The 17,690-nt window shown below is 37.7% G+C and overlaps 2 protein-coding genes across 4 annotated transcripts in view; one reads left to right on the top strand and one right to left on the bottom strand.

The window, feature by feature from the left end:
• LOC138821387 (platelet-derived growth factor D) overlaps positions 1 to 17,690 on the top strand; it is a 172,937-nt gene that overhangs the window by 68,653 nt on the left and 86,594 nt on the right. The gene's annotated exons all lie outside the window — the stretch shown is intronic.
• On the bottom strand, positions 7,664 to 13,695 carry LOC138821293 (protein DDI1 homolog 1-like). The gene is made up of 2 exons (XM_070013420.1): positions 13,614 to 13,695; positions 7,664 to 9,263 (listed from the first exon to the last, which is right to left on the bottom strand). The coding sequence occupies exon 2, from the start codon at positions 8,949 to 8,951 to the stop codon at positions 7,749 to 7,751; it is 1,203 nt and encodes a 400-aa protein (XP_069869521.1). The 5' UTR covers positions 8,952 to 9,263; positions 13,614 to 13,695; the 3' UTR covers positions 7,664 to 7,748.

The raw sequence follows: 17,690 nt of genomic DNA, 5'->3' as shown, positions 1-17,690 counted from the left end.
AACACATATAAGTACCAGTCATGTTGTTAACCCAGAATATATTTATCCTAATTTGACAAAGAGAATGCTGTCTACATCTGAATCTATTCCATGTTTTGATATTAAAGTCAAGTCAAACTTTGAGGAGGTGGTAGATGGTTCAATATGTATGTTGAGAGTTCACAACAACAGATGAATATCAGAAATCAGCTGCACTGGGGAAACCCAGAGCCTGAACTGGGACCTGCCATATAACAGGCGGTCATTAAGGTTTGGGAGAACACATCTTGCCATGCTCTGGTGTCTCCCATGAGGAGCAGCTATGTTTTCCCAACCCCATATTCTGTATTTTATGATTCAGCACTAAATTATATATGTATGATTTAATATATATATATATATCACATATGTATGTGTATATATACATATATATATATATGTAGGTATATATGTAGGTATATGTTTAAGTGTATTATATACATATATAGTGTATATACATATATATATATAGTGTAGTGTAGTGTATGTGTGTGTGTGTGTGTGTGTGTGTGTGTGTGTGTGTGTGTGTGTGTGTGTGCATTTCATGTGTGTGATGGTCCTGGGGCTTGAACTCAGGATATAGACAATGTCCCTAGGATTTCTTTTCTCTTTTTTTTTCTTTTTCCTTGTTTGCTCAAACCTAGGTCTCCATTTCCAGCTTTTTGGTGATAAATTGGAGAAGAATTTCATGGACTGTTCTGCCCAGGCTGACTTCAGGCCTCAGCTCTCAGTCTCCTGTGAGCTGTGATCCATCCAGTGCTCAACAAGATTACATATATACTTTTTCTTTTTGATTAATATTATGTTTAGTATTTAATTTATTTTTATTGTAAAGGAGAAGTACAGAAGGGTTGCAGTTATGTAAAGGTCAGGTAATGAATACATTTCTTTTTGAGCAGTGTCACCTCTTCCCTTGTTTTCTCCCAGTTTTTCCCTCCCAACCCTTCCTCTACAACTTACAAGTTGTATAGTTCATTTTTAACAAAGTGTCTAGTGAACTCACACAGTGAGACCAAAGGAGGATATTCTTAGGAAAGGATCACAAAGGCCTAATAGCTATGTGCATATGATCATAGAATATGATGTTCGTTGAAGTGAACTCCATGGAGACAAGATTTTTTTGCTATTTTACTTTTTGTTTTGCTTTTGTTTTTTCTCTTTTGTTACTGTTTTTATTTTTTACTTTTTGTCAGTCCTGGGGCTTGAACTCTGGGCCTGGGCCCTGTCCCTCAGCTCTTCAGCTCAAGGCCAGCACTCTACCACTTGAGCCACAGTGCCACTTCTGGTTTTCTGAGTGGTTTATTGGAGGTAACAGTCTCATGGTCTTTCCTGACCAGGCTGGCTTTGAACCATGATCCTCATATCTCAGCCTCCTGAGTAGCTAGGATTACAGGCATGAGCCACATGCACCCGGCATTTTTAACGATTTAATTTTGCGTTTCTCCCAGTTCTTCTAATTGGGCTTTCAGGTTTTGTAAAAGTTAAGACTATAGCCTACATTTCCTTGTTTCTCTATATAACAAAAGACAGGAACAAAACTCTTTAAAAAGTTAACTCTTTTATCAATACCTAGTTATTCAAAACACTGGTACTTTATATATTTCTATATATCTCTATATAAAGTATATGAGAATATCATTTTAAATTATTATCTTTATTGTCAGAAATCTTTGTTGAAAAACTCTGGTAGAATACAATTTCAGAGTGAATATTGATGTTATGGTATGACATTGGTGAATTTTAAATGATGATTTGCCTGGAATATGGTCATAAATTATAATAAATTACTGTGGATTCATAACTAATCCATTATCTTAGCCCTATCCTTACCTGCCATCTAAAAGAGTACTTAAAGAGTGAACCATTTCATATCAACCCAAATACGTTGTTGTTGCTTTCTTCCTTTTCTACTTATCTTTGACTTTCTTCCTCTGACTTGGTTGTCTGGGCTCTTGATAATCTCAGAGAATAAATAGGAGAATAACCAGGAAATGTTATCATTGATTAATACCTTCACAACAGTTTCCTGGTATGAGTCCTAGATCACTCAGGTCACATCATTTACTCACATTTTTTTTATGGGATGTTGAGAGAGCCAAAGAGACCTTTCTATAATTGGTTTCCAAAATAAGCACAATGTTCTTGTAACTAAAACGGTAACATTTTATACTTGTGGTGAAGATGAATTTATACATGTAAACATCCATTTGTCTTTTCTCTTTGGGGTGCAGATATCTCCCCAGAAACAGGAGAAATTTTATGGAAGAGATTAAGCTTGTATGTTGTATTTAGTGTGAGCATTATCACTCTTATACATTACAGCAGAATGCATTACTGTAGTCTAGAAATGCAGCATTTATTATTATAGTAGTTATTTTCTTTTAGGTAAAATGGGTATTGAAATGAGAATTAGGTGACATGAATAGCCTCATGGACTTGTTAAATAGCTTATTTTAAACAGTTTAAATATTTAATACAAATAAAGAAAATGGAGATGTGTTCATTTTCTAGAGAGTAAATTCCCATTGGTAGATATTTATAAGCTATATATTAGCAAACTGAATTTTAAGGAGAGTTTTGTTCAATGTCAGTGATGAACCCTTTATACTTATTGAAAATGAATTTACTGTCTTGCTTTACTTTTAAAAACCTCTAAGTTAAAATTCATTCTTTTGTACCAGTATATTAATAATTTCATGCCTATCCTGTTTGTTCTCAGTTATTTAAGTCTGTCCTCATCCTACTTCAAGTTTATAATCATCTTGGATACTGGACTCATTTCCAAATTTATAAAAGCGTAATTTAGTGCCTATCTCATGAGCATTCAGTGAATAAATATTGTGAGTATTATTTCTGCTACTCTATTGTCATTGTTATAGAAGTATTTTGGTAGTTTCCAATATACTATTTCTCAAATAGTAGAGGATGCAGTAGATCAGTCAGGGTTTTATGAGCAGAGGAGCAGATTACATGTCAGGAATATTTTAAATAACAATATAATTTTAAAAGAACTAGATTAGGAAAGGGTAAAACATTTCCTGATATTCATAGGCTCATATATTGTTGCAGATCTTTTTATGTAAATGTATATGTATATACTTTTTATATATACTTTTATATATAATATTGCATATTATATATTTGAATATTTGTATAAAAGTAAGTCCCAATGTAAACTTTAGTGTTGTAAATAAAAGAAATATTCAGCTTTGAAAATTGAATGATTTGAAGTCAAATTTGATGCCCAGAATTATCCAAACATTTCAAATTTACAAATCTCCATTAAAATGGAAATTTGATAATTATTGATAACTATTTGAAATTTTATTCAGAGGATTAATGGTTCTAATATACCCAAATGTTCTTATATCATGACTTATTTACATAGAATACAAGCAAAAGATGTTACTTTTCATCAAAACTGATACATCTAAAGTTTAATTCATTAGGAACCTTTGAGAAGCATATATAAGGTTGCATTAAGATTTTTAAATCCAATGAGCTAATTTAAAAAAATATGTTTATCTATAAGGCAGTGATTTAAAAGATTAATAAAAACATGGCTTCATTCATGGTTTATTGATTTTTTTCTTTGAGATCATTCCTTTTCTGTTCAATAAATATGCACTTAATTTAACTATCCATTTACTCAAGTAAAAATTTTAGAAGTTGGAATATGTCCCAAAGAACATGTCCAATTTTTAGAAGAGTTTACCTTGTCCTATGCAGAAAGTTGAAGAACCAAGTGAAAGCCTACAAAAAAAGAATTATTATTTAAGATAGCACTGATCTCCTATAAAAAAAGATATCCTCATGCCAAAAGGATTGTGTTCTTGGCAGGAGAAAGAATGAAGATGAAGTTATTCAATGTTATGAGATAGTAGATTTCAGTTCAAAATAAGACAGAAATACACCCAAGACTTGTCCCAAAACACCAAGGCCACTCAGAAATGTGAGTACAGGTCACATTTGATATCAGGTGAACTGTCTTTTATCTGAAGGATTTTGTGACTTTTTTTAGACCAACTTTTATAGACTATACATCCTGAAAGTACTACTAGATGATGTTCAGGAATCCTATGTGACATATGCAAATGTTTTAAAAATATGCTAAGAATTTTGTGTGTTTTTCTAAAAACCAGTCATGAGTTTTTCCAAATCAAAATTTCTATATATTCATAGGTGCTTTTCTTATCGCTAGCTTTCCTCTGTATGTTTTCCATTTATTCCTTGCATTTGTCTTGAGTGCTTATTGAGATAACAAAGTAGTGGAAAAAGTCTGGCCATTTGGCCATTTCAGCACCTCTATTGTATATCAACCTTGAAACAAATGTACAAAAGACTTGGGAGGGTGAATATGAGAATGACTGTAAGGAAGAGGAACCCAGAAATGGTGAGACAAAGGTTGAACTACTTCAGTAGTGGTACTCACTAGACACTGTGTTGAAAATAAACTATATAGGTTGTGGGTGGGGATGGGAAAGAAAAACTGGGGGGGGGGAGGGAAGGAGGGAAGGGGTGACATTGCCAAAAAGAAATGTACTCTTTACCTGACTTATGGAACTATAATGCCTTTGTACTTAACATTTACAGTAATTAAAAAAATAAAGAAGGAAGGATGGAAGGAGGGAGAAAGGGAGGGAGGGAGGGAGGAAAGAAAGAAAGGAAGAAAGAAAGAAAGGAAGGAAGAAAGAAAGAAAGGAAGAAAGAAAGAAAAAAAAGAAAGAAAGAAGGAAAGAAAGAAAGAAAGAAAGAAAGAAAGAAAGAAAGAAAGAAAGAAAGAAAGAAAGAAAGAAAGAAAGAAAGAAAGAAAGAAAGCAGGCAGGCAGGCAGGCAGGCAGGCAGGCAGGCAGGCAGGCAGGCAGGCAGGCAAGCGGAAGGTGAACCAATGGAGTCTGGACTGAAAGAAATGGCTCTCTTTAGAATGTGGGTGGGAGTGTCATGAGGAATCAAAACAAATTAGAGGTTAGAAAAGAGGACTCCCCACTGCGCGCGCACACACACACACACACACACACACACACACACACACACACACACACACACACACACACACACACACACACACACACACACACACACACACACACACACACACACACACACACACACACACACACACACACACACACACACACACACACAGAGTGGTCCTGGGCCTTGAACTCAGGGTCTGGGCTCTGTCCCTGAGCCTCTTTGTACTCAAGGCTAGTGCTCTACTACTTGAGTCACATCACCAGTTCTGGGTTTTTCTGAGTAGTTTATGAAGATAAGAGTCTCACAGACTTTCCTGACTAGGCTGGCTTTGAACCTTGATCTTCAAAATTTAGCCTTCTTAGTAGCTAAGATTATAGGCATGAGCCACCAGCGCCTGGCTCTCAAAAGAGGACTTTTTGTTGTTGGTAGTTTTTAGGAATTCCTCAAGTGGCTTTGGATATTGTTTGGAATTAGAGTAACTTAAAACATGTCCTTGATCATAATGTAGTTTTAGCACTTGAAAACTGGTTTCCTGCTTTGAAACAATTCATCAGTGATTCATCTAAGTAATAAAGATCTAAGATCAGAGCATCTGTTTCTTTTTTAAGATTTTTTTATTGTAAAGATACTGTACAGAGGAGTTACAGTTACATGAGTAAAGTAATGAGTACATTACCTATCGAGCATTGTTACCCCCTCCTTTGTTTTCCCCCTACCTTCCCTCCCTACCTCCCCAACTCCTCCCCAGCCCCAAGTTGTAAAGTTCGTTTTCAACATAGTGTCTTGTACATCTCCTTGTTACAGTGGGTCAACCTGTATCCATGTTTCAACATTTTTTTATTTCCCTTCCCCTTTCCAAATTAGAAAGAATGTATGTACAGGAAGCAGTGTATATACAAATATGGTGTAAACAGGGGTTATACCATGAGGGAAGAACCTACAAAAGAAACCAAAAATCACATAGTACATTAAAAACAACAGCGACAAAGATATAACCTTCTTGTGTCCCTATCTTGGGATTCATTTCACTTAGCATCGTCTTATATGGGCATATGTACATAGCTTTTGACCTTTTCTGCTTGTCTGGTAAGAATATTCAAGACATATACTAGTTATTGCAAATAAGGGAAACCATGGGACCTATGTTTCTTTGGGTCTGGCTTACTTCACTTAATATAATTTTTTTCAAGTCTTTCCATTCCCTAACAAATGATGCGGTATCATTCTTTCTGATGCAGGCATAGAATTCATATATATATACATATATTTTTATATATATCACATTTTCTTGATCCAGTCATCTACTGAGGGGCATCAGGGTTGGTTCCATATCTTGGTTATGAAATGCAAGTCAAAACAACATTGAGATTCCACTTCACCCCAGTTAGAATGGCTGTAATAAGAACTCTAATAACAACAGATGCTGGAGGGGATGTGGCCAAAAGGGAACCCTACTGCATTGTTAATTTACACTTGTTCAACCACTTTGGAAAGCAGTATGGAGGTTCCTCAAAAGACTACACATAGAGCTTCCTTACCACCCTGCAATCCCACTTTTGGGCATTAACCCGAACGATCACAAACAAGGCCCTACTAAAGCTACAAGCACAACTTTGTTTAACAACATTATTCACCAGAGCATCTTTTTCTTAACTTTGAATCTGGTTGTTTAGTAAAGTCTTGATGAGTTACTGTCCTGAAAGATTTTTTCCCCTGTTTCTGATGGTCTCAGGCACTTGACCATTTTTATTAGGTATTTTAACTGGGGGCTATAACTCATCATTTCGGTTCCCAGAATGGATCACATTTCTGAATGAGGCCTTATAGCTATTCCTATTATGAAGTTTTCAAATTGATTTTGCCAATGAACACTTTTGTATTAAGCATTAACTGAAATGTCAAAATAGGTGTGTGTCTGGGATTGCTGCTGCCCCACCTCCCACTCTCATAAAATCACTAAGCTACCAAAGGTTGCCATAATTTAAGAAAGTCTAATTCGCTGCTTGTTTTATAACTGTATTTTCTCTGAGTTCAGGAAACAGAATAACAATGGAGGAGAAAACTACTCTCAACTATGTCAAAAATGACCGTTAGGGAGGGGTTGTAGTGAGCATGATTATAGGAGAAAGAAAGAACTAAAATATGAGGAAATGAACCCTCATGCTGCCCCAAATAGATATTTGTAAGCATTAATCAGTTTGAGACTATAATTGCTCCGCCATTTTTCATACTTATCCCAAAGAAAATACAATCTGTGAAAATAGGCATATAAAATAAAACCTATTACCCGGGCATGGTGCACATGTTCGTAATCTTAGCACTCAGGAGACAGAGACAGGAAAATGAGTTTGAGGATGTCCTGGGTCACACAGCAAGATCCTTACTCAACTAACAAATAGGTTAGTGCTTTTGTAAAACTGTTTTCTATAGATGCCTTATAAAGTCTGCAGCAGTGGCTTTCATCATTTTGTTGCAAAATGGCGATTACTTGGACGGGCCTCCCTATAATCTTACAGGAGTCTGGCTTTCCTCCTTAAGGGGTATCTGGAAGCCCACCGGTTTCCAGAGCCTTCCCATTGAGGGTCAGTGATTTCTGAATGGGAGTGGATAAGGGACCCACAAGAGCCATCTGATTTACACACTGACCCATCTGAGAACTCAGCTGTTACAGATGTGTTTAATGATTACACTGCCAGTGAGTTCGTGTCTAATAATTTCCTGGGACCTGATGGTGACATATCTGTAATCCTGCTTCAGTGCTTTTTCCGTCCTGAATCCATGACTGAATGTTTAATCTTTTCTGCTACTTCCTTGTGCGAAGACTCTTCGTCCTCATTACTACTTAACATACCACACACTGGAACCTCTGCCTCGGGAAGGAAGGAAGTCTGTGTGCCAGTGGTGCCAATCACCAGCACATTTTTCTTCAAATCTATGGAACACTGATGTCTCCTGAGCATATCTAGCCCTAAGAGGATGTCCATGGGCTGCTCTTCAAGTATAGAGAAAGAACATTGTAAGAAATCGCCTTCTATTTGAATCTGAGCTAGATGAATGCGGCCCATAATCCTCTGTATGCCCACCCCCTTGGCAACTCCAGCCCAGCGTCGGTCCATCAGCCTTATGATGTTGCATCTCTCAGCACACGCCTGGCTCATGATGGTCATCTGAGCGCCCGAGTCCACAAATGCCTTCAGAGGGAGCCCGTTCACTTTGCAGTGGATGTAGAGCATCGCCACCTGTCCAAAGCTCTCGGGGGCCTCCTCCATGGCGATGGTCATGTTTTCTTCGATATTCTGCTGCCGAATCTCTTCTTCTATTTTGGCCTGAGCTTCCCGATCAAAGGGATCAGCCGTGTAGAGCCGAAGCCTCTCTTGCTCCCTCAAGGCTATCTCCCTCTGCTGCTCCCTCAAGACCCGAGCAAAGGTGTCCAGGTTGCCGCTGAGCAGAGCATCTGCCAGGACGGGGTTGCGCTCCTTCAGCAGGGACAGGTCATGGGGATTGGAGAGCAGCATGCTGCGAATCAAGGCAGGGCTGTTTAGACCTGAAGCGGAACCTACCTTCTCCCCAGACGCCAAGCCGTGGGACAGCTGGGCGGATGGCGCCCGCTGCCGGGCCGTGGAGGGCCCGGGTGTGGCAAGCCCACCGAACTCCATGTGATGATGATGATGATGGTGATGGTGGTGATTTGGAGCCCTTCCCAGAGGCCGGTGTCCCATATTATCCTTCTGAAGTAATACGACAACGTCTCCATCTTTGAGGCCATAGGAGCCCAGGGAGCAGTGGTCATCCACCAGGAGTCTCTCCAGGTAGATGATCTGGCTCTCTTCAGCAGGGACTCCAGACTCGATCTCACAGAGGACTCGGAAGTTGCAGAGCTCAAAGTCAGGGGCGACATGGAGGGAGAAAGTTCGCTCAGAGAGGTCCCTCCGTACGCAGTACACCGTGATCAGCATGACACGGGCCCAGGAAAGCCAGGTGGGCCGGGAGCATGGGTGTGGTTCACTGGCTGACTGGGCTGGTTGCTCCTGATAGCCTGGCTGTTCCTTCCCCACGGGGTTATGTCCTGCAGGGTTGATCTCAGAGGGCCTTAGCTGCTCACCAGTCCCGAGGCTTTCTCCCAGCCTCAGTGCCAGCCACAGGGCACATGGAACTTGGAGGTCATAGGCTCTTTTTTATGTGTGCTGTTGGAACTTAGAAGGTTGTTCCCATGAAAACAGACTGTTAGATTCCAAGGCAAGCCATTCAAGACCCACTTGACACCAGATCTGAAAAATATCATTCAAGTCCTCCTCAACAACATGTCAAAATTCATTTTGTTCATTTTGGGGCTGTATGCTGTGTACTTTTACTTATTCATGAAACAAGAAGAGCTTATATCCACCATGACAAGTGCTATGCTAGGTTCTTATTAGGAAAGATTTGTTGAACTTGATGCCAGCCCTTGGGGATCTCACATTCTGTGAAAGGATAAACGTGTATATAGAACAAGCACAATGCTGAAGCTAAGTACATGTACAGACCCTGTTTGATAAGATACTTCTCCAAAGAGGAGAACAGTTGTGCAATGGAGGATGAATTTTTCTGGATGAGCAGTGGTGAGACTCATTCAGGCAAATGGAGTTGTGTATTCAAAGACAACCTTTCTAGACAAGGCCAGAAAGATGAAATGTTCAATGCAATAGGAAACACTTGCATGTGGATTTTAGTTGTGGTGTAGAAAGAAGAAGAAAGCTATTTGAATCCATTTATAAAATGTCACTTAGGAATCTAAGGAGTTTATGTATGGTGAGTAAGAATTTAAGAAACAGGAAGACGAGGGTTGGGGGAAGAAAGGAAAGGGGGAAATGAGAAAGGAAGAGAAATGGAAGAGATTTCGGGCAGGTACTTGTTTTGGCTTTAATTTTCATTTAACTAACTTAAAGGGAAATCCTTAAGTTCCCATTATTTTTCCTATATTTCATAAAGTGATTGCTCTGGACAGAGCCCACAGCCCCTGGCTCACTGACTCCTCCCAGATGTGAACCAAAAAGATAGTCATGAACCAAGAGATCAACAATGTTCTCTGCCAGAACCTCCTCCATAATTAGAGGGGCTTTCATTGTGGATTAGGTTTAGTGTTTTGGAAGGGCTGCACATTTGCCTAGAAGAGGATAGGATACGGCATCTGTCTACAGTTATTCTGACTCCTGCTTCTCATGTGTCTTTCTCAAATGAAAAATTATGTCTCACTTACTGCTTTAATTATCACCTGGTTGCCATATCCCCATTATTTTTGTTAGAAATGTTATCTGAATTCCAAGTACATGTGAAGCATGTGCTGGGTTCTAGGGATTCAGACATGACTAAGGTTAAATGCAGTCTGTGCTGTTAAAAGTGCTATGATCTGTTAAAAGTATGTGCACACGCACATGCACACACAAATACACACATTGGGGAGATTTTTTAACTGCACCACACTAGCAGGCTGCACAGCATGGGAGAAATTAGAAGGTGGGAAGGGTTGTGGGGCAGTAAAAAGCTTCCAGAAAGAACTGGACTTAGAATGTAACGTGGAGTTTGCCATGTCTGAGTGTGGTGGTGTTTTAGAAACAAAAGCTCAAGATGGTTAAAGCTTGGAAAGGCCAGTTTGTAATACTGAAGGTTTTATTTAAAATGGGGGATGTGGCCCAGAATTTTCCTATAGACAAGCAATAATTATTTCAAGCTATTTTCACTAGTTACAGAGATATAAATCATTCTTTGGTTGAACAATTAAGTCATATAGTTGTTTCTGTGGTTCTTAGCATCCTAGTCATCATTTCCTCAGAGATCAATAATTGTTTCTCCTGTGATGTCAGACATCACACTCAAACTACTCTGCTAAAGAACAGCTGGGAACCCAGTATTTCTCTCTCTAATTTTCCAAGGAGTTTTGCACAGTTTGTTCCTAAAACCACATTAAGTTAGGGAGATAATACTAGGGTTTTTGTTTTGTTGTTTCACTATGAGATGAAATTATTTTTGTGGCATAAGCTTTTTCTCTGGCAAACCAAAAATTGAGGGCTTTTATTAAGAAAAATAAGCGTCTCTTTTCCATATTCCTATTGCCTGAATACTGAACATAATCAAACTTCATGTGATACTTTTTATCTTTCTATAATTATTTGTCTATTTTTGTGGTAGTTTATGTTTATGTCCTTTTTACTATTTTACTTGTTTTTTTGTTTTTTTTTGAGTCCGGTCGTGGGGCCTGAACTCTGGGCCTGGGCGCTGTCCCTCAGCTCTTCAGCTCAAGGCTAGCGCTCTACCACTTGAGCCACAGCGCCACTTCTGGCTTTTTTCTTTTTGCTTATGTGGTGCTGAGGAATCAAACCCAGGGCCTCTGGCATGCAAGGCAAGCGCTCTACCACTGAGCCACCTTCCCAGCCCTTTACTTGTTTTTTTACTATGAGCACATGCTGGAAATCAAAACGCCTCAGGATCTGGTCAATTTATTCTCATCACTCTATAAATCATAGTATAGCAGAACTGTCAGGAATCCTTCAGACCCTGTGATCAAGCTATCCACCCAGGCCTTCAACCTCTGTTGAAAAACAGCTAGAGTCTGAAAAGACAGACAGTCTCCTGGGGCTGTTCCGTACTTCTGTTTTGTGTATTGTTTGATTCTTTCATTTCCTCAACACTGCTAGTATTTCAAATGCCACAAGTATAATTCATAAATATAATTCTCTTAACTCACAATTTTAATTGAGCACTTACCTGAGGCTGTAATAGACCAGGGGATCATTGGTAGCACCTACAAATATTGCTTAAATAAGCATTGTGTTAGGCCGTTAATCCCTATAGCACAGGAAATTGATGAAAGGGGGTTAGGAATGGTCTGGGTGGGTTAATCTAGATAACTGAAGGTTGTGGAAAGTTCTCTTGAGGAGTTCTTTAAATATATTCCCAGACTTTCCCTCCTGGGTAAGTGCAATATGAGAACATAATTGAATCTTTCTTTGATAAGTGAGATTCCTGGAAGTCTCAGGGCTATCACTTAGAAAATCGATTCTCATTGTATAGCCTAAATACCCAGAAAATAGAAGAGTTGGCAGTGATTTCACACTAGCTAAGTAAGTAACTCTAAAGTTATTTTGTGGAGTAAACCTTCAGTAATACCTTTTATAATTTATCTCATTCTAAAAACTTAATGTAACAATAAAAAAGAATAAGATCATTGCTGATCCCACTTAGAGTCAGTTGGTATTTAAAATGCTGCCTATTGCTTTATGAAACAATAAATTTGGAATTTATTTTGTGAAAAACATGTAAATAAATATCATTATGAAATATATTCAATAATTACATGTTAGGCATAGATATTTTTGTTGCCCTGTTGAGATTCTTTCCTTTAAATATGGTTTCATGTCACTTTTCAAGTGTGATCAATACTTACTATACAATTAAGCTATCACTTGAGATTTTCAGAATTTTTCAAATTGTACTTTTAGGTTAAACAAGTATTTCCCATGTTTATTTCTTTATAGTCATAAAATAAGTGGTGCCACAGCATTCATAAATGAGTATGTACTTCAATATAGTTGTTTAATTGATACATTAAATTAATGGATATATTAAAAATGAAAAGGCTTGTTATCATCAGACTTTGAAGTTTAAACACCCTAGTAACACTAGCAAAATAAATATATAAATATATGTATATAATTGAGCTGAGAATTTAGTTCATATTGGTCTGCTATGTTTATTTCCAATGATTGAAATACAGCAACATTTTGTAGGGTCCTGAATTGAAATGTGGGTAGCTTTTTCTCAGTACACTGTCACTGTTTTAGCAAAATGAAGATTTCCTAACTGTGCCCTTCCATCGTAGCTTCTGCTATTCTCCAACCTGTGGGAACATTTTAATGGAAAATAGAAAGAGGCTCTAGCTGGTATCCTTACAAATCTTTTTGGATACTCAATATGAATGTAAATATTTACTGGATGTCATATGTTAATTTAAAGTGTTAAGGGTGCTACATATTCTCAATGATATAATAGAATAGTCTCTTAAAGCAATCAGTTTTCATGTTGTCCACAAACCTCACCTTCTGTTACATTAGGGCATGGAGAAATGGCATGCATCTGCCCCAAACAGGAAGGGCCCTGTGCCTCCAGCCGTGGACCTCTGCTTCAATAGGTAGTGTATGGTAATATATGGAAATACATCATCTTTGTTTTCATTTCATGGCAGGACTGAGGTAAATTGAAAGATCTCAAATAAACAAAAAAAGCTCATTATACCACAAGAACATGGTCATTTGGATATTTCAGGAATTATAAGCATGATAGATGATATTTTTACAACTGTCTCATAAAAGATAAAATTTCCAGATTGTTGTTTATATAGCTTTCTCTATTCTAAATAGCATCTGAGTTAACTGATTGTTGTGGTAATTAGTGTGGCTTTAGCCCATCTGTCTATAGAATTTAATTATATTCCAACCGTGAAAATGAAAAACAAAGCCTGATAAACAAAAGTTTCATTTTTTAGATCATAATTAAAAGATGAGTTAATTCACCTTCTATTTTTCTCAGAAAAATTAAATGTAGTAGTCTACATATCAAGAGAATGCTTAGACCATCCAACTTACACGGGTCCACAGCGTTTCCTTTATGTGATTAGAATGGCTGTAGAAAGTTTTTGTGGATTGTCTCTGTTCTTGGAGATGTAGAACTCTCTTACTAGATGTAGAACTCTCTTACCCATCTATGTTCCATTATCCTTTCCATTCCACTTAGGAATATTCTGTTTCACCCAGCTCAGAACATGTGCTTAACCAATGACAGGCTCTTGTTTACTTTAGATTGGTAAAAATCATTCACTGAAGCTTGTTCATTGACGTCTCTCTTTGAAGCCCCCCGAGTAAAAGAACTAATCAGAGTCACCGCGTATGCTGGCTTTCAAAATCAGAGACCCAATTTATGACATTGAGGGAGAAAAAGATAACATTATTGATTTTTTTTCTTTGCAAACTATAAATGAAATGGAACAAAATGTCTCAGGCAACCCTAACAAAACTGTTTTTGAGTTTTATGCCTCTGCAATGCCTTTAAAAAAAAAACCTTCAAAACACTATAACTTTAAACAAAGCCTTGATTTTATTTCAGGCACTCCCAGCAGTGTTTTTATCCAGAATGCAGAGCTGTTGTGGGTCCCTGTGCCTGTGGCTAAGAGACATTGGACCTGATGTTCTAAGCATAATCGTAAATTACTATTTATACTACATGAAATACACAAGTACTAGATTGACATCAAAAAGTAAAGCTCTATCAAAGTTAGCATAGTTGATATTAGAATTGGGCTCAGGAGCTATTTTTTATAGAAAGTTTAAAGCAAGCAGGAATATCCACCTTATCGGGAACCATTTTGAAAACAAAGAAACAGTGATCAAATCAAGTAGGAGTGATGTGTATATGCAGAAATTGAAATGTAGCAAATTTATTCATCAGTCCTCACAGGTTTCTGCCCTGCTTCTTATCGGAAAGATCTTTCTTTATTGAATAGAATTTTTCATCTTAAATAACTGGAGCAATTCTAGAGATAAGGTAGCTCCCTTGGGGGGAAAAAAAACAGATTCATAATGCTATGCTTTCAATCTAATAGGCTCTGTAGTAATCAGTGCTCACCCCCAAAACATGAGATTCATTCTTCAAAAGTCCCAATCTGCCCTTGTGACCAAAAAAATAGTCAACAAAATACAGGAATCTTTAAAGATGAGTGGAAAAATGCAACAAATATGTGTTATTCTCTCCTTGTATAAAATGGCAATATTCTATCAAAATATTCTGGAAAAGGTGTTCTCAGCACACCCCAGTAGGTTGACCAAAACTGGACACAGATAAATGATAAAGCCTATTGTGTCTTTAAAGTCAGAAAGGTATAGCTTAAATTCTGTGGATTTGTTTCTGACCTGAATGCCCTTGGACAAAGCATCAATTCTCTGAGCTTCATTATCCTCTTATGTGAAATGGTGGTGATGACAACAATTTATTTTCCATAGGATTTAGTTGTAGATCCAATCAGTACTTTGTAGTCTTGTAAGTAGCAAGGCACTCTAACAAAATCAGTTATTTTTCTTTTATGGGTAAAAACCATTAATAAGAAGAAAGACTGGGATTGGCAAATCTTAAATGAAACGTAGATTAAATTGTAAACTCCTCGGTGACTTGGAGTAGATGCAGTTGTGCTGTTAGAGCTGTCACTCCACCCTTCATCTTTGCTTTCCAGGATGCTCTGGACAGTAGGTAGCAAGACTTGCTTACCAAATCAAAACCAGGATGACATGTCCTTCAAAAGTGATGAAGCAGTCTTCTTGAAAATTAAAGAGAAAATAGCCAGGTCCCTGCTAATAAGATGCCTGTAGCTATTGAGAAATGGAAAAAGAACATAGTAAAAAGACTTATTCCCAGCAATGAAAAAGTGTTTCCTGTTAAGTCAGATTAGAGCTGCTATTACTGTTGGAGCTGATATGTCCCAATCACCCGCAGATGATTGTTAGAACAAAGAGCCTCATTCCATATGGCACTGCGAAGAAAGTGACAGAGATGAGCACATCCAATACTGAGAGTAGAGCTCAGACTCTTTAGGAACCAGTGGTTTAATGAGGATGCCATAGGATTTTCCTCTAGATAGTCTGGCAGCCATCTACCTATACAGTCCCTCAAAGAACTGGGACTTTGATCAAGGTCACTGGTCCTATGACCCTGAGAAAACAGTTGGAGTCTCTTAGACAGGAACCTCAATCTTTTTTGATCATATGCCTTATGAATTTATTTTTCAAACTCAAACTCAATTTGTATGTACTTAAACTGTGTATATTAAGGCATAACTTACTTTAAAATGACAGATAGTCTATAAATGAGTCAGTTAAAAAAATCCGAAGAGAATTTCAAATATTTTTCTGCCTTTCCCAATGCATATATGTATATGTATATGTATATGTATATGTATATGTATATGTATATGTATGGTTCATACTGGTGTGTGTGTGTGTGTGTGTGTATATATATATATGGTTCATTTATATATATATATATATATATATATATATATATATATATATATAAATGAACCATACTTCTGAGACTTTTAGTCTCTGACCCTTTGAAGGCATAGCCACGGAGCAGACTTCTTTCATATTGGCAAGGATTATGGAAAAAGCAAAGCAATAGCAGGAAAATCAGGAACACAACTCCACTTACCCCAGCCTCATCACATGCTGTCTATGCACACAGAGCATATGGGAGCCACCCTGCTGCTATCAGGTGATATGAGCAAGTCCAAGAGGAAAGGGAAGAATAGAAAAACCAATTTAATAGACTTGACTGCTGTTCTCCATTGTCTGGGAGACAGTACCAGTGAATGAACAGCACTACAACTTTGTGAGCAGACACTACGGCTCTGCTGGGCCAAATCTCTCGAGGCCCACATTTATGTTCTATAAATGCTGACAACTTCTCGTCTCTTCCTCGGGAGGGCTGTGGGGGAGGGGCTGTCTTTGTGTCTTGGTTTCAGCACCCTAGGGAGTTCTCTCAGACATCCTCAGTCACTGGTTGTTCCATACCACACTCCAGGGACAGCTCTCAAGTCTTACTTTTGTCTCAGTACCAGAGAAAGGCAAGCTACATCCATATCCCTCTCTCAGATCCGCTTCTGAGGAAGAATAAGAATTCCTTATGCTATTTGGCAGAGTGGAGGGAGTTACATTGTATTGTGTTTGGTTTTCTTCAATAATTTCTTCTAGAATTTCAAATAATGCATGTAAATGTTTACTGACTATCACAGTGGATTTGCACCTTCCACCATCTTGTCAAAAATCTTGGTTCTTGGATCAAGATTTCCTAACTCTACATGTTTCACAATTCAACCATTGCCATAGGCGGGCAATATTAGTATAATCATGCATATAAGTAAACATATATAAAATTAGAATGTATAATAAATTTGGAATCAATTTTTTAAGGATAAGTACTTTGTGTATACTTAGGTTCCATTTCCTACTTTAAAACTTTTATTTCTTTTCTCTGTAGGCTCACATTTTAAAATATCCTCGTGGTGGGATCTTGTTTATGTCTGAGAAATTCACCTGCTACGGATTTGGGGACTTAACTTAAAGCACCAGTCACTTAGGCTCCTAAGGCAAATTGTACCGTGTAAGGCTGGTAAGACACATTCTATACTCGGTCACAAATTCTTGTGGTCAGTACTTCAGTAGGGGTTATATAAATTTGACACTTATGTGTGCATATAGATAATTTGTATGCACATTTTTGACAGGCCTGTGTTTCTCCTTGTTTTGAACATAGCAAATATTAGAGAGAGTTAGTGCACGCAATTCTGTCAGTGTACTGTGATACCATGAAGAAACATTCATACAGACCATGTGCAAAATGACTTGAAATACAATAATCACAGAACAAAAGTATCAAGTTCATTGAACTATATCACCTTCAGATGTATTCTTGAAGCATTTAACTGAAGATATTAATGTTTTACCAGCCTTAATAGTTGTGCAAGAAGAATTCACTCTGAAATGTTCACCTGTACATAAAATGTACCTTGATCAAGTCTCACCTTCTCTATCACTCTCCTTCACCCCTTTCCCCAACCAAATCCCCACAGGTATCATTGTTCCATTTTTATAGATGTACATGAGGTATACTGACCA

The sequence above is a fragment of the Dipodomys merriami genome, unplaced genomic scaffold, assembly GCF_024711535.1.
Source record: "Dipodomys merriami isolate MVZ:Mamm:240054 unplaced genomic scaffold, mDipMer1.0.p SCAF_91, whole genome shotgun sequence".
NCBI classification, from domain to species: Eukaryota; Metazoa; Chordata; class Mammalia; order Rodentia; family Heteromyidae; genus Dipodomys; species Dipodomys merriami.
The sequence above is the reverse complement of the archived record's forward strand: the minus strand, read 5'-3'. Positions and strand labels throughout refer to the sequence as shown.

What these genes read in the sequence shown, in the direction of transcription:
- LOC138821293 (XM_070013420.1), bottom strand. Translation starts at nt 8,951, where the DNA reads ATGCTGATCACGGTGTACTGCGTACGGAGGGACCTCTCTGAGCGAACT.